Source organism: Fusarium oxysporum, chromosome X, assembly GCF_013085055.1.
Source record: "Fusarium oxysporum Fo47 chromosome X, complete sequence".
Classification (NCBI taxonomy): Eukaryota; Fungi; Ascomycota; class Sordariomycetes; order Hypocreales; family Nectriaceae; genus Fusarium; species Fusarium oxysporum.
In genome coordinates this window covers 1,219,672-1,242,406 of record NC_072849.1, presented here as the reverse complement: position 1 = coordinate 1,242,406, position 22,735 = coordinate 1,219,672, and the positions used below count along the sequence as shown (strand labels likewise).

The 22,735-nt window shown below is 51.6% G+C and overlaps 6 protein-coding genes and 1 non-coding gene across 7 annotated transcripts; 4 read left to right on the top strand and 3 right to left on the bottom strand.

The window, feature by feature from the left end:
* Positions 1–101: 101 nt before the first annotated feature.
* FOBCDRAFT_190890 (uncharacterized protein) lies at positions 102–2,731 on the top strand (the record flags this gene model as incomplete). Its single annotated transcript, XM_031191352.3, has 2 exons — positions 102–2,446; positions 2,707–2,731. The coding sequence occupies 2 exons, from the start codon at positions 102–104 to the stop codon at positions 2,729–2,731; spliced, it is 2,370 nt and encodes a 789-aa protein (XP_031032583.3).
* A 254-nt stretch (positions 2,732–2,985) lies between these two features.
* Positions 2,986–3,085, bottom strand: FOBCDRAFT_t202. The gene has a single exon. It is a non-coding gene; the product is annotated as a tRNA-Leu (tRNA).
* Positions 3,086–5,075: 1,990 nt separating this feature from the next.
* FOBCDRAFT_232521 (Alpha/Beta hydrolase protein) lies at positions 5,076–6,282 on the top strand. The gene is made up of 2 exons (XM_031191351.3): positions 5,076–5,397; positions 5,451–6,282. Exons 1-2 carry the CDS (start codon positions 5,162–5,164, stop codon positions 6,202–6,204), a joined length of 990 nt encoding a protein of 329 aa, XP_031032582.2. The 5' UTR covers positions 5,076–5,161; the 3' UTR covers positions 6,205–6,282.
* A 281-nt stretch (positions 6,283–6,563) lies between these two features.
* Positions 6,564–8,830, bottom strand: FOBCDRAFT_190888 (major facilitator superfamily domain-containing protein). Its single transcript, XM_031191349.3, has 3 exons — positions 8,404–8,830; positions 8,083–8,353; positions 6,564–8,029 (listed from the first exon to the last, which is right to left on the bottom strand). The coding sequence occupies exons 1-3, from the start codon at positions 8,634–8,636 to the stop codon at positions 6,752–6,754; spliced, it is 1,782 nt and encodes a 593-aa protein (XP_031032580.2). The 5' UTR covers positions 8,637–8,830; the 3' UTR covers positions 6,564–6,751.
* Positions 8,831–10,348: 1,518 nt separating this feature from the next.
* FOBCDRAFT_232517 (acyl-CoA N-acyltransferase) lies at positions 10,349–12,003 on the bottom strand. The gene has a single exon (XM_031191348.3). The coding sequence runs from the start codon at positions 11,823–11,825 to the stop codon at positions 10,539–10,541; it is 1,287 nt and encodes a 428-aa protein (XP_031032579.2). The 5' UTR covers positions 11,826–12,003; the 3' UTR covers positions 10,349–10,538.
* A 2,295-nt stretch (positions 12,004–14,298) lies between these two features.
* On the top strand, positions 14,299–15,715 carry FOBCDRAFT_244317 (ClpP/crotonase-like domain-containing protein; the record flags this gene model as incomplete). Its single annotated transcript, XM_054707139.2, has 3 exons — positions 14,299–15,160; positions 15,253–15,345; positions 15,381–15,715. 3 exons carry the CDS (start codon positions 14,299–14,301, stop codon positions 15,713–15,715), a joined length of 1,290 nt encoding a protein of 429 aa, XP_054563114.2.
* Positions 15,716–16,061: 346 nt separating this feature from the next.
* FOBCDRAFT_9906 (uncharacterized protein) lies at positions 16,062–22,652 on the top strand. Its single transcript, XM_031191345.3, has 2 exons — positions 16,062–16,678; positions 16,735–22,652. Exons 1-2 carry the CDS (start codon positions 16,265–16,267, stop codon positions 22,522–22,524), a joined length of 6,204 nt encoding a protein of 2,067 aa, XP_031032576.2. The 5' UTR covers positions 16,062–16,264; the 3' UTR covers positions 22,525–22,652.
* The last annotated feature ends 83 nt before the right edge of the window (positions 22,653–22,735 follow it).

Here is a 22,735-nt window from a genome sequence, read left to right as displayed (position 1 = left end):
GTCCATTCGTTTCTTTGTTTGTAGCTTTATTTTACAATTCGTACATTCTTTCCCGACGATCCTTCGATATATATAGTCTTCACTATTGAAACACCGCCAACATGCGTTTCTCAACACTCCTTTCATCAGCGGCGCTGATGTACCAGGCCGTTTCGGCCGAATCTGTCGAGTACAAGGATGCCGATACGGGAATTACCTTCCAGCAGTACACCGACAAGAGCAGCAAGTTTACCTTCGGTATTGCTCTGCCCAAGAACCCCAGCACCGACTTCATCGGTCAGATGACCGTTCCCATCTCTGAGGGTTATGGATCCGTTGGTATGGGATCTACCATGACCAAGAAGCTTCTCGTTGTTGCTTGGCCCAACGATGGCAAGGTTCTTACCTCAGTTCGCCAGGCTGATGGTTACACCAACCCTGCTGTTCTCGACGATGACACCGTCTCAATTAAGCCTATCGAGAAGGGTACCAAGGTCGGCACCGATTCTTTCACCTTCACTTTCCTTTGCGAGGGCTGCATCAAGACCGATGGCACCACATTCAAGGCTGCTGATACCAACGCTGTTCTCAGCTTCGCTATGAGCACCACTGCCCTCGACGACCCCACCGACTCTGCTGGTGCTCTCAACTACCACGGCGCTGGCTTTGGTGGTTACTCTCTTGACACTGCCGCTGCCCAGTCCGCCGACTTTGAGACCTGGGCTAAGCTTGCTTCCGATGCCACTACTCCTGGTACCAGCCCCGGAGGCAGCACTGGTTCCAACCCTGGCAACTTCACCACCATCGTCTCCAACGCTACCTACGACTACATTGTTGTTGGTGGCGGTACTGCCGGCCTCATTGTTGCTGAGCGTCTCGTCGAGTCCAAGAAGTCTGTTCTTCTTCTTGAGCAGGGCAAGGCTTCTTTCTACGAGTCTGGTGGCCGCTCCACCATGGACTGGAACGACACTGTCACCCAATACGATGTTCCTTCCATGGCCTACTACCTCACTACCGCCAAGGACACCTCAGCCTACTGCACTGATACTGCCAGCATGGCTGGTTGCATTCTCGGTGGTTCCAGTGTCATCAACGCCATGATGTTTGTCCGCCCTCAGCCTGCTGACTTTGACGACAAGTGGCCTACTGGCTGGAAGTGGCAGGATGTTCAGAGCTCTGCTGACAAGCTCTATGAGCGCACCCCCGGTACCACCAGCCCTACCAAGGACGGCAAGAGAGTTGACCAGGGCGCTTGGAACGTCCTCTCTAAGTTCTTCTCTGGCAACGGCTTCACCGAGGTTGATGCCATCCAGGAGCCTAGCAAGAAGAAGTCTGTCTTCACTCACCCTCCTTTGATGGTCAACGACGGTCTCCGCGCTGGTCCCGTCCGTGACTACCTCCCTCTTGCCCAGGCCAACAGCAACTTCAAGCTCCAGCTCAACACCAAGGTCCTTCGTGTCATTCGAGAGGGCAAGGCTGTCACCGGTATTGAGGTCCAGTCCGGTCCTTCTACCCGCCAGATCATCAACCTCAAGTCCAACGGTGCCGTCGTCCTTGCCGCCGGTGCTCTCGCCACTCCCCGCCTTCTCGTCAACTCTGGTATTGGTCCTTCTGAGCAGATTGAGGCCGTTGCCAGCGGAAGCCAGCGCCTCACCATGCCCGCTAAGGATCAGTGGCTCAACCTCCCCGTCGGAGAGAACCTCAAGGACCACCCTATCTTTACCGTCAAGATGAAGACCAAGCAGCCCATGTCAGCTCTGAGCGAGACCGACTTCACCAAGCCCAGCCAGACCAACATTGATCTTTTCGCCAAGGGCGACGGTCTTCTTGCTCAATCTGGCCAGCGCTTCATCTTCTGGGACACTGTCAAGGGTTCCGATGGTATCGAGCGATACGTCCAGGGTACTTGTGCCGCCGCTGGTGACGATGCTGTCAAGGTCAAGGTCTACCTCACCCACGGTGCTACCTCCAGCGGTTCTCTTTCCGTCACCAGCTCTGGTGCTACCAAGCTTGTCGGCGAACCTTACCTCAAGACTGCAGGCGACAAGGAGGCTGTCAAGAGCTTCATGAACAAGCTCATCAGCTTTGCCTCCAAGCCCAACAGCACCCTCAGCATCGCCAGCAACGCTACCGCCGAGAGCCTCATGGCCGAGTACGTCAGCGGTTCTCACTTTGTCGGCTCTGCCGTCATGGGCACTGAGAACGATGGTACCAGCGTTGTCGATACTGACACCAAGGTTTGGGGTACTGAGAACCTGTTCGTCGTTGACGGTTCCATCCACCCTGATCTTCCTACTGGCAACACCCAGGCCATCATCATGGTCGCTGCTGAGCATGCCGCTTCCAAGATCCTCGGCGGCGGAAACGGTGCTGCCAGCCCTGTTGTTCCCAGCAACGGCACTGTCCCCGTTCCTACTACTGCTATTAGCACTCCTGTCGCTACCAAGAGGCCTTCGAAGTGCAAGAGGTCTATGCGACAGCGCCGCCACCACCGTCGCCTGTAGAAAGACGGTATTGCAAAAGGAGGGAAATACCACGAAGGCGGAATTGATCAAGATCTCATTACTATGTACAAACTTTAAACCATTGTCTCAGGACAGCTTCTCAGATAGACCATCTTGATGACTCTAAAATGAGTCTGTTTCTTTAAACAAACATGATCGACTTCACAAATTTGCTTCAAATTCCCGTGTGGCTACTTGATATTGGACAATTAACAGTCTTCAGCTATTCACGGTGCGGCATATTATGATGATTCTGATGGCATCGCAAAAAACCATGAACGACTGTTGCGCGTAACTTATGGGGCCTTCAGTGGTCTAAAGTCACTAAGAGCCCTGTAGCTGTCGCTGCTATCCAAGGTTTTCGAACGGTCCCCCCGCCTCGGCTTGGCTCAGGTAACCGTTCCATACAAAGTTTGCTCATATTGCCAACATCGCAACCTGAATCAATCGCCTCATTTGACTGGCAAGAAGATCGCCATTTACTGCAAAGAGCAAAAGAAACTGATGAGACTGGGACTCGAACCCAGGAGGATTGCTCCACCAGGAAATTGGTGTTAAGGTTAACCTTAACCTGGCGCCATAACCAACTCGGCCATCTCACCAAGGGGGTTTTTAGTTGGGGAGAGTGCCCGCAATCATCAAGATGAGCCCTAGCGAATCCATCGCTTCAGGATCAACTCAGACTTGTTCAACAACTGGGTGTTGCATGCGTAGCGAATAACTCGTTCCACATACCATTCATCAATTAGAGAGCCTATCCAGCCAGTTGTAGTAGTTTGCAAGCCCAAAGCCAAACACTGTACGTTCTGGTAACCATTACAGAATGTCAAAGCATGATCGCTGGACAAATAACCAAGAGCTGAGTCACCGCGCTCGAAATCGCCACACAGCGAATTATTGCGTCGAAATCTGAGTTACAGCGCCTCAGTTAGTCGTGTTGACTCGAATAAGTTCTTAAGTCTTGTCCTGGCCGTGTCGTTGAATTACGACACGTATTTGCCGGAGATCTGGCAGGTTGAGCTTCATCCTGTTGCATTAGTACACCAGTTTCCCTTCGCTTTACACGACTTCATCTTTTCGATCGTTATATTACGTTTAAAGCACACGGTATCCTAAATTGTCACGTGTTTTCATTTGTGGAAGGGAACGAATGTCCTAACACACGTTGGACTAATAACACTCGAATCAGTCATGGACCGATGCGAGTCCCCTACAGCTGATGGGTGCAGTCTGCATACAATGATACCATATCGGAATCATCATAAGAAATTCTACCGATGCGATCACGGAAGGGGTGTCTGATCTTCCTGGGTTCCGACGTGGTGAATCTGGACTTGCAGGTGCACCTACGATCCATTGGCATGCATTATACGGCATTCTGAAGCGGGGGGATGCATTGTCTCCAATACCATTCAATAGAATCCATGGGATCTCCCTTTCGAATAATACCTGTGAGAATGGCAATGAGACTGCTCGGGCGACGCAGCCTAGTCAAGGTATCGAGCAGGCTTCGATCCATCACACTGCTACCATCCATACACATTGGTGGGACTATAACACCTCCAAGAAGATCACTCCCCAGACTAAGACCCTAAATCTTGCATATGAATGCATGCAGTTCCATCAAAGGTGCCAGGGGGCATCGGTGGTGGGTAGCACCAGTCCTGGGATGATCCTACGGGTCCGTTTCATAGGGCTGCAGTAAGCCCTGCTGGCCAAGACGTTTCAATATTCCCCGACCATCAGGTTTAAACAGCTCCAGTTGATTGGCTCGATGGCAGTTTTCTCGGGCTTTCGGCTTGCAAGTTCCGCCCCTAGCCCTGCGAAGACACAGCTTGATGCAACAGGAGAGAACTCCGGCAGCAGACCTGCGATACAACAAAACATTGGAGGATTACGAGTCTCCACCCTCTATTCAGTACTAATGTTTATCCTAGATCAATTGATGAAGTTATTAGGTTACGACTCGTAGGTATAAGCATGAATAGCATCGCATCTCGAAGCACTGTTTCTCACTCAGTCAGGACTCAAGCTGGCGACTCATCCCTGCGTCTTGGCTCTCTTGTTCTGCTATACTAAGGACGGATGGACCGAGTCTTGTCAAATGCTTAATATGCGACTGGCCAGCTGTCACAAAGGTGGTTTAGACGTGAGTATTGAAGCGGTATGCGAGGGCATCGCCGTGCATGGCCTTAGAGGCATTGCTCACCATACCTATGTTATACTACCAAACTTCCAACTTGGCATCTCTATGGACAACCGAATAGGCTGCTATCTCCGACACCATTCATTATCTCTAGAAGTTCGCCGGTCGCTGAGAAGCAGCGTGCTTCCGCCAGCGAGCTGGTGCGCGTCGCTTGTCGGCTTGGCAGAAGATTGGCAACGTCAGGACCATCGCTTTACCACTGCGCACCACGCTGTGACAATATCAGCGGTAGAAGAACTGTCATCTAGATGCCGACACTGTTGCATTGCTTCGTGTCAAATGGTAAATTGTCAGTGGGTTCTGCCGAGCATAACCGCCCAAAGCCCTGATCCGATACCGCTGTCGCACTGACGCCATAAAGGACCCATAGTAAATGCGCGTTTTTTATCAGATCTTTTTCTCTGTTTATCAGATCTTGAGTTCCAGTCCAGTCACTGACTCGTCTTACCTTAGTCTGCTGTCGCTGCATGTCATGCTGCGTTGTCTCACGCGCGCCCGCCCACTATTGTCGCTATTAACACCAAGAAGTCTTATTCACATTCACAACAAAACAATGACTACCGATCATAGCCATGGACACGCTCGTGTCCCTAATACCCTTGAGTGGCTTGCCAAGACAAAGAGAGGAGATTACCTTGTGCAAGTAGCATGGCCTTTGTGCTGGGGTGAAGATCGCGTTGCCTCTGAGAATGAAGTGGTCAATCTGGTGTGAGTAGTGCTTCGCCTTACCCCAAAAAAGACCGTACCTAATCACCACGCAGCTACCTTGTTGATGGCAATGCCTATTTCTTCACAGCTGTTGATGTTTCCCGTCGTTTGGAATACTTGAATAGCACAAGAACTGTCGTGGTGGGTATTGGATACCCGCCCAGCAAATATGTCTACGACTTCCGTCGTGGGCCGGATCTTACACCACCTGCCGATGAGTACGACATGCCGCTCGACAGGTATGGCAAGCCTCGCACAGACATCTCATTTGGTGAAGCCAATGAATTTCTCGACTGGATCAAAGCCGATGTTATGCCTTACGTTGAAGACACGCTCTTCCCCAAGGCCAATCTTCATACCGGTCGCAAAGCCCTGTTTGGCCACTCATACGGTGGCATCTTCACTCTCAACACCATGTTCACGCAACCAGAACTGTTTAACACTTACATCGCTGCTAGTCCAGTTATTTGGTGGAACAAGGACTTTTTGATCCGCGAGCGTGAGACTGCTTTTCTTGCACGCGACAAGCCCGTCGACCCTCCATTTTCGCTGGCTCTTACATGGGGTACCGGCAAGTCAGAGTTGGTAAGGGACCCTGACGATGACGATGAAAAGTGGTACAAGAGACAGAACTGTGCGGAAGACGATAAGATGAAGCCAAGCGCAACAGCTTTGGTGTCGCGACTGAAGGATTGTCCGAGTGTCAAGAAGATCTGGACCCGTGAGTTTGATGGCGAGGATCACGGAAGTGTTGCGGTGACGGGTCTTCAGCAGGGACTCATGCAGTTCATTCTGGGCAAAATTTAAATATAATTGAAGATAGAATTGATAGACTTGAATTAGAGTTGGCGCATGCAAGTGCGCAAATCGTACAAACTCTTCATAGGTGATGTTGTTGGATGAGTGTGTGTGCGATGTCGATCTACTTTGGCAGCCCTCTATCCGAGATCAACGTCGCGAAACAGCAGAAGGCGATACTTCAATGGTTAAAATTTTCCATTATTGTAAAACATAAATGGTTCAGTGGTCGCGCGATGCCAAGTAGTGTCGTCGATGATACATTTGCCTTCCGAGGATGCACCAGCTCACTTCACCCCATGAACTGCACCATCCTGACGACTCAGCGACAAGTCTAACGACCAGAACAAGATCACAAGCGATCTTCACATATGACTGTAACTTGAAAGATAAATAAGAAGGCATACAATACCATTCTGTTAGGGCCACAATACCCCCATCATTTATTACGATTGTCTGTTAGGTACTAGATATATAGCATCATATAACATTTACTCTTCCACCATAATTTTGTTTGAGATCAATCTGACCGCATAATCCAAGATAATCCAGTCTCTTAGAAGACAGTACCCTTGGTCTGCTTGATCTTCCTGAGATCGTAGTTCCTGATCAAGAATAGCGAGATAAGAGCAACAGCCATGATACCGGTTCCGGCAGCAAGCATGCGAGCCTGGCCATAACCGTAAGCCTTCTGGATAGCCAGGCGCTCAGGGCTACCAGGCTCATAGAGCAGCTGGGAGTCGAGAGACTCATAGATGGCGTCGATATCAGCCTGCGCGGACTCAGGAAGATACTCAGCGAGCTTCTTGTAGAAGGTGTTGGTCCAGATAGTGGCAGAGATGGTGTTTCCGACAGCAGATCCAATGTTGCCAGTGACGCTAAGGGTAGCCAGAGCGGTAGCGACATACTGGTGCTCGACAGCAGCGAGGATACCGACTTGCATGCAAAGAATGAAGGTGGCGCCAGCGATGGAGATGAAGACCTCACACATGACAAGATAGCCGATGGACTGACCAGGGCGACGGAAGTAGATCATGAGACCCTGGGCGAACATGTACAGAGGAATACCGACGCACAGAATCCACTTGAAGCGACCGGTCTTGTGCATGGCATAACCGACAATGAAGAGGAGGACACCAGAGACGATCTCAAAGGTGTTGCTGACATAACCAGCTGTGGAGGGAGAAAGGTTATTGACCACCTGGAGGAAAGAGGTGAAGTAGCTGTTCCAGCAGTAGTAGGCGATCATGTAGATGAAGTCCAGAAGACAGACACCGATAACGGTGCGGCTGGTGAGGAGCTCGAAGCGAAGGAATGGCTTAGGGGCAACGAAGCGCTCGTAAGCACCGAAGATGGCCAAGAGAACGACGCCCAAAATGATCATCGCAATGATGTAGGGGGTGTCCCAACCCTTAGGGGCGCTGCTAGCAATGGAGAAGGGAAGGAGGAAGATGACAAGGCCAGCGGCGAACAAGAAAGCACCAGCAGCATCGAACTCGATGAGTCCCCACTTGATGTTCTCCAAGAAAGATCGACCGCTAGACTCATTGACAAGGAGTCCCTGCTTCTTGGCCTTCCGGAGGTTGTACTTCAGGAGAATGTACATGGGGATGGCGACGACGGGAAGGACAATGGAGAATGTTCCAAAGCCCCATCGCCACTGGTCACCGTTTCGGAGGAAGGCTTCGGCAGATTTGGGACCAGCGAAGGCAGTGATCATGTAGGGAGAAGAGGTGAAGGCGTATGCAAGACCTCGGTTCTTGAGTTGTGTGGAATCGGCCGTGATAACGTCGATACTGTAGGTGAGACCGGACCAGCCAACCTGCCAGAAGACCTTTAGGGCAATTAGTAAACGTTTGTCGTTGCTAGGGACCGGAGATGACTTACGACAGCGGCACAGTAGGTGGCGAGGTTATGACTAGCAGCCATCATGATCATACCAACAGTAGCAAAAATGACCATGAGGAGGAAGCCCTCAGCACGGCCCCAGATATCGAGGATCTTGGACAGAGGAATGTAGACAGCAGCAGTCATGCAGTTGGCGACGATGCCAATGACGGGAATGAGAGAGTGAGACTCCCATTCACTGCTGGCGTAGGGAACAAGAGTGTAATTGATCTGACTCTGGAAACCATTTGTAAGGTAGATCAACCACATGCTGCAAGATCGTTAGTTTGCGACTTCAATTGCGACAAGGCGAAGACATACAAAACGAAGACGCCAGCAAGAGCCTTCTTGCTCCAGGCCAGAGTCGTAGCCTCAACGGTCTTGACACCATGCTGCGCGTTCTCGGTAACAGCATCGCTGGCGCTACCAGTCTCATCAGGATATTTGCCAGCCTCCTGGTCCTTTTCGTTCATGGCAGCAGTGACAGTGACGGGTGCCTCAGCGGCATCACCCTCATTGCCCTTGCGCCCAAGGAACTTGTCGAGAGCTCCCATGGTGATCTTGTCTTTAGGAGGATAAAATTTAAGCTTAAGCTTTGGGAAGACAAGGAAGAAAGAGAGGTTCAGCAGATCATGGGAGGGAAGAGCACACGGTTATAAGTTTAAATTGACAGGGAAAATTTTAAAGCAGTTGTCTAGAGCAAGGGTGCTTTCTGGCTAGACTGTGAAGAATATTAGACGCAATCCACTTTCCATCAGATAAGATCAGGTCTCTCAGGTGGCCAAATCCACCGAGATCGGGCTCGTTTAGGACAATTGGGAATTGGGAACCAACAAACAGAGAGAGAGTGACAGACTGGAGATTCTCGGAACGCGAGGGATCCAGCGGCTGCAGCCACTTTGTCGTTAGTACAGGCCTGGAACGCACGAGTTACCAGGTTTGTAAGTGGGGGGTTCAGTTCGGAGGGCGTCAAAGCAGAGATTTCCATTATCTAATCTGATTGATCGATTAGGTCGAATCAAAGTTTGTGCTTCATCGGTGGAATTGCTTCTGTTGGCTTTGAGCCGTGGTGTACTGTATCTATCGTATTGTGGGATCTTGATTCTATCTTGATGCGCTTTGCAGCATCGCTTTGTAGACAAGACAGGGTTCGCTGAGAGTCACTGAGGCCTCACTGTAACCTCCGCTTTTACAGCGGAGCCTCCCCATTTCGCATCTCACTACTTCCTTCAGCTTTTGCCTCTGGCGTGGGATTGTATTACCTAGAGCCAACCAACTGCGTGATCTTGGCACCACGATACAAGGATTCCCATCAGGCGTCTTCTGTCACGTTCAGCCAACACGTCGGAACACTCCAAGACGTCGTTTAAAAAAAAAAAAAAAAAAAACCCTGCATCAGCTGTCGACGTTCCGCGCTTGGCAAACTAAAAACCCATCGGAAGCTCGCCGTAAAAAGCCCATATTTCTCTCTTGGCAATCATCAATAACTTCCTCTTGGCAAGTACAGCTCCATTGCTCATCATCAGTAGCCCTACAGACCATGCCCATTTATGGCCAAGACTGCATAACGAGGCTTGATTCTGGCCTCACAACCAGCGGACCAAACGCCACAAGGGGTCAAGTCCTCCAGGGGTCGGGTGCCTCAACCGCTTGAGCCGCGGGTTGTGGGAGAAGAGTCACTCCACTGAAGGTCGTGAGACCACACCCCTGAAGCTAGGAATGGGCTTATTTGCTCAGGCAACTGTTTGTGCTTTGGTGAGAAAACAAAGTTTGGGCGAGGCACGCGATCTCGTTGCTGCAAGCCTCGACGCAGTTTATCTGCCGCTTAAACAAGCTTAAATGACGGCTGCAACCGGCGCAATTTCATCCAGTTTTCGGAGCTCATTTGCGTAAAAAAAGACGGGAGCCGTAATGGAGAAAAGGGTCCCCCACGCTAGCTCCGTGTCACGAGAGGGTAATTCATGACATTTCCGGAAGCGAACAACAGCCGACCAATGTTCCGAAGCTCATTCTAGCTGTATCTCCCGTTGGCTTGATTACCGTGCAATGGAATTGCTATATCCAGAGTTTGCGGCTGGTGAAATCGGCAAATTACAAGATACCTCGCTGTAGAACGTTGATCTTCAATCGCAACCTCTGCATGTAATTGAAGCTGATCAACGGGATCGGCAATGCCGTTGCGCCTTGGCAACGTGTCAAAGGATTCCTGATCGGTAAGATCGGATCACCGCTTGGCCATTATCTTGGCAGATTTATTCGCGTTGGAGCGCGAATTGTCAATTGTGAACCGCTTCACTTATGCCCAAACGTCACAGCCCGTCGCCAAGAGGTTGTAAGAACGAACAAGAGCGATAATAAAAATTGACTGATGATAAACGAGTCGCTAGCATTATTTTACTATCCAATGGCTATCAAATTTCCAATCCAACAACTTTTAAAGACATTTTCCCATTCATTTACAGCTTGGGCTCAAAGCCAAAGGTCGTGCCAGCGACACGAGGCTTGCCCTGATTGAAGGGGCAGATCTGGAAGAAGCGCTCACGAGAGATCTTGACCAGGTTGGATCTCTTGTGAGGCAGGTCCATCCACTTGTCTTGGTGAAGACCAAAGATCATCTCATACTTAAGAACGTTTTCGCTAGAGAGACGAGGCTCGCCAACGACGTTCTCAGTGCGGTGGTCATCGAGGAACTCGTAGTGCATCACACTGGGCCACCATGCCATAACGCGATACTGTCCGCGGAACTTGTCGTTACCGACGAGTGAGTGTCGGCCGCGATCAAAGTCAAGACAGGCGTAGTGCTGACCCATCTTGTCCTCCTTGGCCCAGTACAGCTCAAAGTAGGCGAAAGGTGTGTCGTTGAAGTAACCCAGGACGGCGAACTGATGAGGGTCATCGTGGATGTTCTTGAGATATGTGCGATGCTCATCAAGAGTACCTGTCTCCATCCATCCAGCAGCGACACGAGGGTCGTTCTGCCATGTGTTGAAGAGGCCCAGGTGTTCGGGGTTCTCGTAGTCAAGAGCGACGAGGTTGAAGTGCTCGTCAAGAGATGGGATGTACCGGCTGTAGATGTAACTACCGGCCGCAGGCTTGGGTGTTCGGCGCGGGTGACGCAGGAGAGTGGACTCAGAGGTGGGCGTCATCACGTACTCCAGATGAGGCACCACGTTGGCGGAGTTCCAGGTAGGAAGCCAGATGGGCTGTTGACCCAAAGGAGAGGCACATCCCTGCCAGAACGCGCTGCGAAGAATGAGAACCTCAACGCCCGTGCTGGGCGCGGGTTCAACGCCCTTGGGAGGAGGAGGCATGTTGATGGCAACCATGGAGAGGACCAGCTCCTTGGCCAGATCCTCAGCGCCAGCGCCCTCAAGGCGGAGACGGAATTGCTCTACATCAAAGTGATATGTGAAGAAAGTGTAGAGGAACATCCACGTCTGCGCAAGAGTAGGAGTCTGCTTCTCCCAGCTCAACGACCAGACAGGACTCCTTCTGGCACGAGCATACTCGCGGTTATCAGAATCAGGGATCTTATCAGATTCCACAGCGGGAATCCTGGAGAAAACTAGATCATCTGCGTGCAGAGCCTTGGGGAAAGGCTTGCCCTCTGTGACGGAGTCGTCCTTGCGCAGACGATACGACTGCTTACCCTCAGCAGTACGCTCGAGGTAGTAAGTGGACAGATAAGGCAGAGGGAGCCTGATCTTGATTGGCGACTGTTGCTGGAATGGTTCTGAAGACATGATTGTTGGTTGTTGGCTTGTGACTACTGACTGAACTTGTTCTTTTTCTCTCCAGATTTTATTTATACCCCGATCTCGGTGTAGAAGGGTCTTGGCCCAATCAGATTAGATAAGATGTATTCCATCTTTGCTGGAGACGGCGAATATCCCGATGCCTACCGTGAATTGGACAAGCCGAGGGAAGCAGGGCAGGGTAGGGGAGTCTGTCTTGTAAAGCTTGGAAGCTTGGTCGAACACGTCGTGTTGAATCCGGTCTGTGCCGATTATCCGCAGCCCCTGCGAACTTTGCAGTGAGATCATGCCACTAAGTAGACGCTAATTGGGGCCAAGTGGATGGGATGTACGCTAATTTGAGACGCGGAGATTTAGAAAGGAAGCTGTTGTGGGGTTCTGAGTTTTTTGCTCACTGTCATGCTGAGAAATTTCGTCTGGTGTTGGTGAAGCTCGTGAAGTATCGCAAGCTCTACCCTATAGAATGATGGAAAGTATTATCTAACTTGCGTTAAGTTCTTCTCATTCCTCGATTATAGGAATTTATTCCTTTAATCCGCTTCGAATGGCCTCCGACGTCACGAAAGCCGGGGTGCACGGAGGGTGCATGAAACTTGGCTGGTTCTTGGTGGTCCCGGGATGACATTCACGCCACCGACTTTCGCTTCACCACTACGAAACACGGCTTGCCGAGCTCTAATCAATCACTTTTTGCCATCAATCAGATTAGATTAGATTGATACGTCCTGCGAATCGCGAGTACCCGGCGACAGATGGCTTGAAGCTAAAGCATCACTACGAGGCTTGGGGTAGGAGTTTGGCGATGCAGATAGTGAACAAAAGACGTTACAATTAAACCGATGCAACGACTCGTTGGGTATGAACTTGGGTGCATAATTGGCAATGCAATGGGGATTACTATTTTTGTACGGCCGAGCGAAGCAGAGCGGTAAATCACTTGGTTGATGTCCAGTTGATCGAATACACGAATTTCCAGTGGTTTACTTGCATGCGCCACCGAACAGGCTACGATATGTGCCATCACAAGCTGGAAGACAGATTCCAAACGGTGTAATCAGAACCCAGGTGAGTTATTAATTGTGACGCGAGGCTGTTTGGTAGAATTATGGCTCGAATGGAATGCCTACGAAGTCATCGTCACGCAGCACCTAGGGAGTTGTTGACTCTCGATCGCGTAACAGCGCAACATACGCGACGGAAGCGCATGCTCGACAAACGCCTCCATCAGTCCCCCACGCGAACAAACGTAGAAGTAACTTGACTTTTGAGTCTTTGGAAGCGATCGGAAAGAAGTACTTTGCTCGAATCACTTGATTGCGCAAACTGCGGCCTTCTTCCAGCGCTACCGCCGACCACATCACAAATGCAGGTCGTCACCAGCTGCCCCCACGATCAATTGGACCGTTGCGCAAGCTCTCGCAGCATCACGAGGAGGTGAATGGAAAATATTGAAGCAAACATGACCTTGCAAACACAATTCAATGCGCAAGAAAAAAGAAAAAAAAGTAGCCGAAATACTGTGCTTCGCAGGCCTTGTTGCGATCGCGAAAGCCCCTGCTTGGCCAGCGCCCCCTCAGCTTTCGCACCGCATCACGCTCTCACTTTTGTTTTCAGCCGCTGATTCAAGAGTTGATCTAGGGCCTCGATGCATATATCGCTCATTGTTCAGGCCCAATCACGGGGCCATTGACTTGTGTGTGAATTCGATATCATTCTTGTCGAGGCGAGAAAGGCGCGGTCTCGGTTCGGAGGGAAACAGTGGCTTGCTTGCTCACAACTACCGCTAGCACCGGGACATGCTTGTCAGCCAAGAGAGCCACATTTGGGCGTAAGTGGAAAAAGGAAAAACACAAACCGTTGCCAAGGCAGCGAGATTCACGTTCACATGGTGTTTTTCGGCCATTGCAAGTATTTTTGAAGGCGCAGTGAATGAAGTTCTGCTGGAGCTCCTTGGCCCAGCCTTCTTCACGTCAGAGCTGGCAGTGATCATCCCCCAAGCTCTTGGAAATGTCATAGCTCCCATGAAAATTTTGCTCAACTGTCCGATCTCGGTGCTACGCTAGCATCATGCACGATCATGAAAAAGAAATTCCTAGAATGCAGCATGTGATGCATGTTTGCCCTGGATTATCAGATGTGATTGATTAGATTCTCAAACGGTTCATTCCGTAGCTCGACGCCAAAGCGACCAGGTGCCACGCGCTGGAGGGGAGGGGCGTGCCAGCGATCGAGAGAGCAGGGATCTTTTCAACTGAACCCTTCTGGAACTCTAACGCCGGCTTGGGTCACATTGCACCATTTTTTATCTGATCTGAACAAAATCATCAAAAAGTGCTGGCCACTGAGCATCCTCGGCTTCATCAGATAAACCCTGCCGGCCTGTTTTTATCACCGAGTGCAGCACATAAACGCATACTCACGACGCATACACCATCCACAATCCTTCAGCAAATCGATCGCTATGGCGCAACACACGTTCAATCGCCAACTACCAGCCCAAAGCTATGGCCTCGTGTCATTCCCAGCACAACACGTTATGCTCGTGGTCTTCAACCGACCCAAAGCCCTCAATGCAATGACCAGCGACGCAGAATATGAGCTCGAAGCTCTCTGGGAGTGGTACGACGACGAGCCCTCACTGCGCTGCGCCATCGTCACAGGCGCTGGGCGTGCATTCTGCGCTGGCATGGACCTCAAGGAATGGAACCAGATCAATCAGCGCAAACGAGACGGAATTCCCGAGAAGAGACCCATGGACCCGCCCACGACGGGATTTGGCGGCCTTTCGCGTAGGAGCGGAAAGAAACCCATTATCGCCGCTGTAAATGGCCTGGCGATGGGAGGCGGTTTCGAGATCATCGCCAATCTGGACCTCATTGTCGCTGCGAAGAGCGCTACTTTTGCTCTTCCTGAGGCTAAGATTGGTGTCGTTGCTAATGCAGGTTCTCTACCAAGACTAGCAAGAACAATTGGCCGCCCGCGCGCCACTGAAATGGCTCTCACAGGGCGGAGCATCAGTGCTGCAGAGGCCCGCGAATTTGGCTTTCTCAACGCCATTACTGAAGACGCCCCAGCGGACAGCGATGTGCTGGAGCGACCAGTGGTGCAAAAGGCGCTGGAGTACGCTGCGCTCATTATCAAGAATAGTCCCGATAGTGTTATTGTGTCTCGCGCGGGTATCCTTGCTGGCTGGGAGCATGGGAGTGCTGAGAATGCAGTCCGGGTGCACCGTCAGACGTGGGACAAGATCATGGCTGATGGGCACAATTTCCACGAAGGCGTGCAGGCCTTTGTGGAGAAGAGGGCTCCGAGATGGGTGGATAGTAAGCTATGATGCATTGCAGTGCATTTATGAGGCATTTTCTCTCCATATTTTTTGTTTAGTATAGAGCCCGACATACTTAATTCACATTAGAGCTAGCCACGGCGGTTTCAGACACTGAGAAGTACCTTACAGACGGGTTCAAATTGTTCAGTGGCTTGTGGTGTGACGCCATGGCAAGCTCGTGTGGAGAATTCACTGATCCTTGTCAATCTGATCAGATAATGAACTTATCAATCACCCCACCACACGAAAACAAAAAAATGTCGCCTCGGCTTCATGGGGGTCATCACTTCATCCACTACGTCCCCGCCGACATGTCGATTATTACTACTCTCCGTATGGTAACGGGACGAAGAGAAACCCTGTTTTCTCTTGGGTTGCAACGCTGTTACATGGCGCGGTGGAGAGGCCTGCAACTCGACCACTTCGGCCAGGGCCAGTCCTTTTCACTTTCATCGAACCATTTGCTACATGCGATACCACGCGGATGAATCCTTTACCAGAGCTCTGGCTCTGCGGCATGCGTTCATGCGAACGTGTATTCCCCCCCTGAATGAAGAAGCAGCCTCATTCACAACCGCCTTGGCAGAGCAACCTCTCACTGAAGCCACCCATCTCCCGCTCCCTTCTTCTTGCTTCTTTGCCCGCACTAGTTCCGTAAATTTCACACGGGAAGCTAGGATGTATCCAAGGGGTCCATCGAGCGTGGGGCTTTCATCCTCTTCACGTCGATTCACGTACGGATTAGCGTGCCGAGATCAGCAATGGGCGACCGATGAGCAGACGAGTCCCCAAGACGGACACCCTCCGAAGTCGCCCATGATGGGAAGCTCGGGACCCTGAGTGAGTGAAGCTTCAAAGGTCCCCGTCTACCCCCCACACGGCTTGTATACGATATGCTCAGGACGGATGAAAACCTCTGTTCAATACGTAATGGTGTTCCTGCAGTTTGGGTTGGCAGTTCTGCAATAAAACAGTGGAGGCGTTCATGTAGAGTTTCTCGTCGTTGCAAACTGCATCTGTATTCCCATCGTGTCCGGTGGGATCTTCTTCCAGCCCACCAAATACAACATTAAAACAAATACACACAAAATAGCCCATCATGGGAGACGTTCAGTCGTCGGCGCAGCCGCGGGCGAAGGGTGTGCGTTATGACGTACCTGTTCTTCGCAAACAACAAGACCAAGATAGCTATGAGCTTGAAATCCTACTACTAGCATGGGCGCTTCTTCTGTATCGTCATAGCCACGGGAATCATGTTGAGTTCTCGTGGGGTTTGAGCGAAATTGGTTCTTCAACGTGTCGCACATTCACCCTCAACACATCGAAGCTGCAATGGGATGGTAGCGACTCTGTCGCATCGGAGCTGAAGGTGTTCCGAAACTACCTGCAACAAGAATTACAGTCAGAACAACCCTTTGAGACGAAAGGATACAAGTTCTTCTTCAATGATGAGGCTGCGACAGGCGAGGTCGTCACTGACGTGACCGAAGACGGCGAGTTGTCAGTGAACTGGGTAAGCGCATGAGCCTCACCTCTCATCTCCACCAACTAACGGGTTGCGCGACACAGGGAAACGTTCAAATTGAAGCGACACTAGAAGACGACGTTCTGTGGCTCCGGCCGACATGGCGCGAGCCTCTAGGCGCAGAGTTCCTTGCCAACCACTTTGCCCAAGCCCTTGTAGAAGTTCTCAACACAACACTCACCGATTCGACCGCAACAATTAGCTCCGTCCTACCACTAGGCGAGCTCGACAAGTCTGTGATATGGAACTGGAACAAAGACCTTCCTCCGCCAGTGCCTATGTGCATTCACACACTGATCGCTGAGCAAGTGAGGTGGCGCCCCGATGCGCCAGCCATTTGCTCATGGGATGGCGACTTCACATACGCAGATGTTGACAGACTATCGACACTCCTTGCGCAACATCTTATTGATCTCGGAGTCAAGGTCGGCGATATTGTACCTCTGTGCTTTGAGAAGTCACGATGGACGACAGTCGCAGTCATGGGCATCATCAAAGCCGGCGCAGCTTTCTCACTCCACGATCCCAGTCAACCCATGCAGCGACGACAAGTTATGGCTCAACAAGTCAACGCGACACATATTCTCACTTCGAGAGACCAAGCGGAATACGGCCCGGAAATCGCACCTGACGCAAAGCATGTCGTTGTCGATACAGCGACTCTCGACTCTTTGGCCAAGACGATCCAAGATCCCCTCCGAAAACTCCCCGACGTACCGCCCGAATCTCTCCTATATATCATCTTTACTTCCGGTAGTACGGGTACGCCGAAGGGAGTTATGCTCTCGCACGAAACATATACTGCTAGCGCTCTTGCGCGAAGCACGGGAATTGGATACTCGAGCACCTCACGATCGCTCGATTTTACATCATATGCTTTCGATGTTAGTGTCGATAGTATTCTGTGCACACTCATTCGTGGTGGATGTCTTTGCATTCCCACCGATCAGGACCGTGTGAATGATCTCAGTGGTGCGATCCGCCGCTTGAGGGTTAACATGGTTAACATCACACCCTCTGTCGCACGTATTCTGGACCCCGATATTATTCCGTCGCTTAACAGTCTTGGTATCGGTGGCGAGTCTTGCTCGGCTGGAGATATTGCGATCTGGGGCCAACATACTCGAATTGTCGTTGGTTATGGTCCCGCTGAATGTACGATTGGATGTACTGTCAACCCCAGCGCAGCGGGCAAGCCGTACGTCAGTATCGGACCAGGCACAGGTGCCTGTATCTGGCTCGTTGATCCCGATGATCACAACAAGCTTGTTCCTGTGGGCGCTGTGGGCGAACTGCTCGTTGAGGGTCCAATTGTCGGCCAAGGATACCTTGGTGATCCGGAGAAGACGAATGCGGCCTTCATCCACGACCCCGACTTCCTCCTCGCTGGCGCTGGTGGAATTCCCGGTCGCCATGGGCGTCTGTACAAGACAGGCGACTTGGTCCGATATGATCCAGACGGTGAGAAAGGCTTCGTATTCGTTGGTCGCAAGGACACTCAGATCAAGCTTCGTGGCCAGCGTGTAGAGCTAGGAGAGATTGAGCACCACATCAAGAACCTTCTCCCCGTGGGCGCTGAAGTCGTCGCTGAGATCATCGCACCAAGAAACCAGAACAAGGAGTCTATGCTGGTAGCGTTTATCGCTGATCGCGAAGCTAAGGATGATGGCGATGCTCGGCAAATTGACTTCCCACCTCGCCTGCGCGACTCGCTCGAGACGCTCAACGAGAGACTCTCGAAGGTCGTACCAGTGTACATGGTGCCTGCGACGTATATCACCCTCTCCAAGATTCCCTACCTTGTCTCTGGGAAGACTGATCGAAAGTCTCTTCGCGCCCTCGGTGCTGAGATCTCTGCAAACCTTCAGGCCTCAGCAGCTTTAAATGAGTCCTCTGAGATCCGCGAGCCAGAGTCTGAGGCTGAACTCTTCCTGCGTGACTCATGGTGTCGCCTGCTTGGACTTGAGACAAAGCAAGTCAGCACTACACACAACTTCTTCACATCAGGCGGAGACTCCGTTCTTGCAATGAAGCTCGTGCCAGTCATTCGAGACTGGGGATACACGCTTTCCGTCGCTGATATCTTCAATTACCCTGTTCTCGCCGACATGGCAAAGTCGATGCAGAAGGGAGATAAGAGCAAAGGTGTTGATATGCAGATTCCTGAGTTCTCTCTACTGAAGGATAACATGGACCGCGATGCCCTGCGCGCTGAGGCTGCTGAGCAATCGGGATGCGACGTCAGTGCGATCGAGGATGTTTACCCTTGTGCGCCTATGCAGGAGATTCATATGGCTTTCTACACGCGATCGAAGGAGAACTATGTCGCGCAACGAATCGCCGATATCCCCGCCTCGAGTTCTGTTGACAAGCTCAAGTCCGCTTGGGATGTCGTGTACAAGGAGAGCCCCATCCTTCGCACCCGCATTGTTGAGTTCAAGCAGCATGGCTTCATGCAAGTTATCGTCAATGAATCGCTTCAATGGAAGGAGGTTGAGTCTTCGCTGGAGGAGTTCCTTGAGGAAGACAAGAAAGAGCCCATGTCGCCTGGCGCGCCGCTCTCTCGCTTCGCCATCGTCACCGACAAGGCTCTCGACAAGCGATACTTCGTTTGGACGGCCCACCACGCCATTTACGACGGATGGTCTACAGATCTCATCGTCGAGCATGCCCGCGCTGCGTACAAGGGCGAAGAAGTATCGCGACCTGCTCAATTCAAGCACTTCATTCGCTACCTTGCCGAAGACTCACGCGAGTCGTCTAAGGACTACTGGAAGACTCAACTCGCTGGCGCTACAGGACCCCAATTCCCAACCCTGCCATCGCGCTCTTACATCCCCGATCCTACCTCTCTGGCTGAGCGCTTCATCAAGCTTGACAAGGCTGCCAAGTCCGACATCACTATCGCTACCGTCATTCGAGCTGCGTGGGCTCTGCTGGCGTCGCAATACTCCATGAGCGACGATGTTGTTTTCGGAGAGACGTTCATGGGTCGTACTATTCCTCTTCCTGGTGCTGAGCTCATTGAGGGTCCCATTCTCGCCACTGTCCCTGTTCGCATTCGTCTCGACCGCACCACTACAGTGCAAGAGTTCCTTCGCGCGGTCCAGGAACAGAGTGTCGCTCGCTCTGCGCACGAACATCTTGGTATCCAGCATATCCGCCGACTGAGCGAAGATGCTCAAATTGCTTGTGAAGTCACAATGGGTCTTGTCGTCCAGCCTCAAGACCCCGAGCCTTCTGAGACAGAAGCCGATGAGCTGCCTTCTTTCCGTGGGGGAGATGCCGCTCTTGAGGCCCTACACTTCAACTCGTACCCTCTTATGTTGGCTGTGTCCCTTCAGAAGACCGGCTTTCGCCTGTTGGCAAGCTTTGACTCGGAGCTTCTCAGCCCCGTCCAAGTTCAACGCGTGCTGTCGCAGTTCGAGGTTGCTATCAACCAGCTTCGCGGCGACGTGTCGCGCTCATTAAGTGACATCACATGTCTGAGTGACGAAGAGTTAGGAGAGATCTGGGAAGCCAACAAGCAGGCACCTGTCTCTCCCAAGGACATCTCTCGATTCCTGTCCAGCGGCGACAAATACCCCACGGTCCAATATATTCCTTGGATCGTGCAGCCTGGTAATGAGAAGCTTCTCATGCCGCTAGGAAGCACCGGAGAGCTCCTGCTTGAATCTGCTTCTGTGCACGATGATGCTGATGTTGTTGATGCTCCCGAGTGGTTGAAGGAGGGTGCGCTGGGCTTCCCTGGCCGACAAAGTAAGCTCTTCCGCACTGGAGACCTCGTCAAGTACACCGATGATCTGAGCTTGGTGTTTATCGGTCGCATTGATGATATGGCTAGTGTTGACGGTCGCGTCGTGGATCTCAATGCTACGAACCTTGAGCTCAAGCGCCTGCTTCCTGGTACTGCTGGAGCTGTGAGCCGACTTGTTGTTCCCAAGGGTTCGAGCAGTCAGACTCCCGTGGTTGTCGCATTTGTCAAAGACACACCTGCGACGGATGCTCAGTTTCTCAAGCTCGGTGTCGATACTGGAGATACATCACTGCCTTTGGCGGAAGATGTCTCTGTTGAACTTGTGACGGCAATTATCGGCCTCAACAAAGCAATGGTTGAGACTCTTCCACCTTATGCCATTCCCTCAATCTGCATCCCCCTCTCTAGCACCGCAGACATCAACTCCATTGAGACTCTGGCTTCGAAGGTCTCTCTGTCGCTGGTCGTCGAACTCCGCAAGTCTTTCGCATCTCTCAAGAAGACAATTGCCGACACCACAGTCTTGACCACCAAGGAGCGCGTTCTTCGCGCTTCATGGTCAAAGTTCCTTGGCATTGAGGAGGAGAAACTATCGCTGGATGACAACTTCTTCCGCCTGGGTGGTGACTCCATCGTGGCTATGCGCATGGTCTCTGCTTTGCGACAGGATGGGTACCGTTTGTCTGTCGCAAGCATTTTCCAGAACATGCAGCTCCGGGGCATGGCTAACTCGTTGGTCGAGATCTCGCCCGAGGCCAGCGAGAGTGCGAAGAAGTACACTCCCTTTTCGCTGTTGGGCACCAAGGATGTCGATGGCTTCCTCGCCCAGGCTATTCAGCCTCAATTGGCCGACCCGACCTGGAAGATCCAGGACGTTCTACCCGCCACTGGACCCCAGCATGGCGATGTCAAGCAAACAGTGTCTGCCCCACGAAGCTCAGTTCAGTACAACATGCTTTACCTGGACCAGTCAATTGACACGGCCCGTCTAGTTGACAGCTTCCAATACCTCGTGTCACAACACGCCATTCTTCGAACTGTGTTTGTCCAACATGAGGGACAGACTCTCCAAGTTGTCCTTGATGAATTGAAGGTGCCTGTCACGGAACAGAGCGTTGACGGCTCAATCGACGACGCTGCCAAGCAGGTCGCAGAGTCGGATGCCAATACCAGCACTGATCTCGCTTTCGGCGCTTCTTTCATTCGCCTCTTCGTTCTTCGAGGCGAGACTGAGAACGCTTTCATGATCCGTATTTCACACGCACAATACGATGGTGTCTCTCTGCCCGAACTCCTCCGCCAGCTTGAGCTTCGCTACCGTGGCCTGGAGATCCCCGCGTCGGAGCCTTTCGAGACCTACATCCAGCACCTCTCAACCGTTAAGCCTCAAAACGTGGAATACTGGCGCAAGAATCTTGAAGGATCATCATACACTGAGATCGCTTCTGCTGCGGAGCCTCAGCAGAAGACTGCATTCATGACCAAGGATGTTGACATCTCTGGAGCCTCACCTCACACAACACACGCGATGCTTCTCACTGCTGGCTGGGCCAAGGTACTGTCGCAGCACCTCAATGTCTCCGATGTCACATTCGGTGGTATTGTCTCCGGTCGCGACGTCGATGTCGCCGGTATTGACACCATCATGGGTCCCTGCTACCAATACCAGCCCGTCCGCGTCAAGTTCGAGCAAAACTGGACAGCTTCACAGTTCCTGGACTACGTGCGCAGTCAATCAGTCGAGGGCAGCCAACACGCTACGCTAAGCTTCCAGGAAGTGCTCAAGGAGTGTACAGACTGGCCTGCAGACACTCTCTTTTATGGGTCTTTCACCAACCATCTCAACAAGGAGTTCTTCGACTCGATTCCTTTCGCTGGAACGAAGTGTCGCGTGGATTACTCCATTCCTCACCCCGAGCCTGCCACACCACCTCGTATTGTATCATTTGTTGAGAACGGTAGAACTCAGATTGGTATTGAGGCTGACGAGGAGCGTCGGGAGTTCTGGGAGGCAAGGGTGGAGGAGCTGGCGCGTGTTGTTGAGGGGTTTGTCAAGAACCCTAACGATTTGATCTAGTTTTGGGAATTTTCGCATGTTTATTATTTTACGGATAGAAAGGGCATAAGAATTGGTTATCTATTTCATTTACTTCAAATAAAGCGATACACATGGAATTTATCATCAGGCTCGCCCGAATCTTCAAAAGGCACGAAGCTTGCTTTGATCCAAGGTCAACCCCACCAAGTTACTGAAAGAGGCTCCTAAGATTGCCCTAAACTTACCTAAA

Excerpts from the sequence above, each read along its gene's own strand:
- FOBCDRAFT_232517 (XM_031191348.3), bottom strand. The coding sequence starts at position 11,825 with ATGTCTTCAGAACCATTCCAGCAACAGTCGCCAATCAAGATCAGGCTC.
- FOBCDRAFT_232521 (XM_031191351.3), top strand. The coding sequence starts at position 5,162 with ATGCTGCGTTGTCTCACGCGCGCCCGCCCACTATTGTCGCTATTAACA. Across the intron at positions 5,398-5,450 it reads AATGAAGTGGTCAATCTGGT|CTACCTTGTTGATGGCAATG; the intron begins GTGAGTAGTGCT and ends ATCACCACGCAG.
- FOBCDRAFT_190888 (XM_031191349.3), bottom strand. The coding sequence starts at position 8,636 with ATGGGAGCTCTCGACAAGTTCCTTGGGCGCAAGGGCAATGAGGGTGAT. Across the intron at positions 8,354-8,403 it reads CTTGCTGGCGTCTTCGTTTT|CATGTGGTTGATCTACCTTA; the intron begins GTATGTCTTCGC and ends ACGATCTTGCAG. Across the intron at positions 8,030-8,082 it reads CCACCTACTGTGCCGCTGTC|GTCTTCTGGCAGGTTGGCTG; the intron begins GTAAGTCATCTC and ends ATTGCCCTAAAG.
- FOBCDRAFT_9906 (XM_031191345.3), top strand. The coding sequence starts at position 16,265 with ATGGGAGACGTTCAGTCGTCGGCGCAGCCGCGGGCGAAGGGTGTGCGT. Across the intron at positions 16,679-16,734 it reads GCGAGTTGTCAGTGAACTGG|GGAAACGTTCAAATTGAAGC; the intron begins GTAAGCGCATGA and ends TGCGCGACACAG.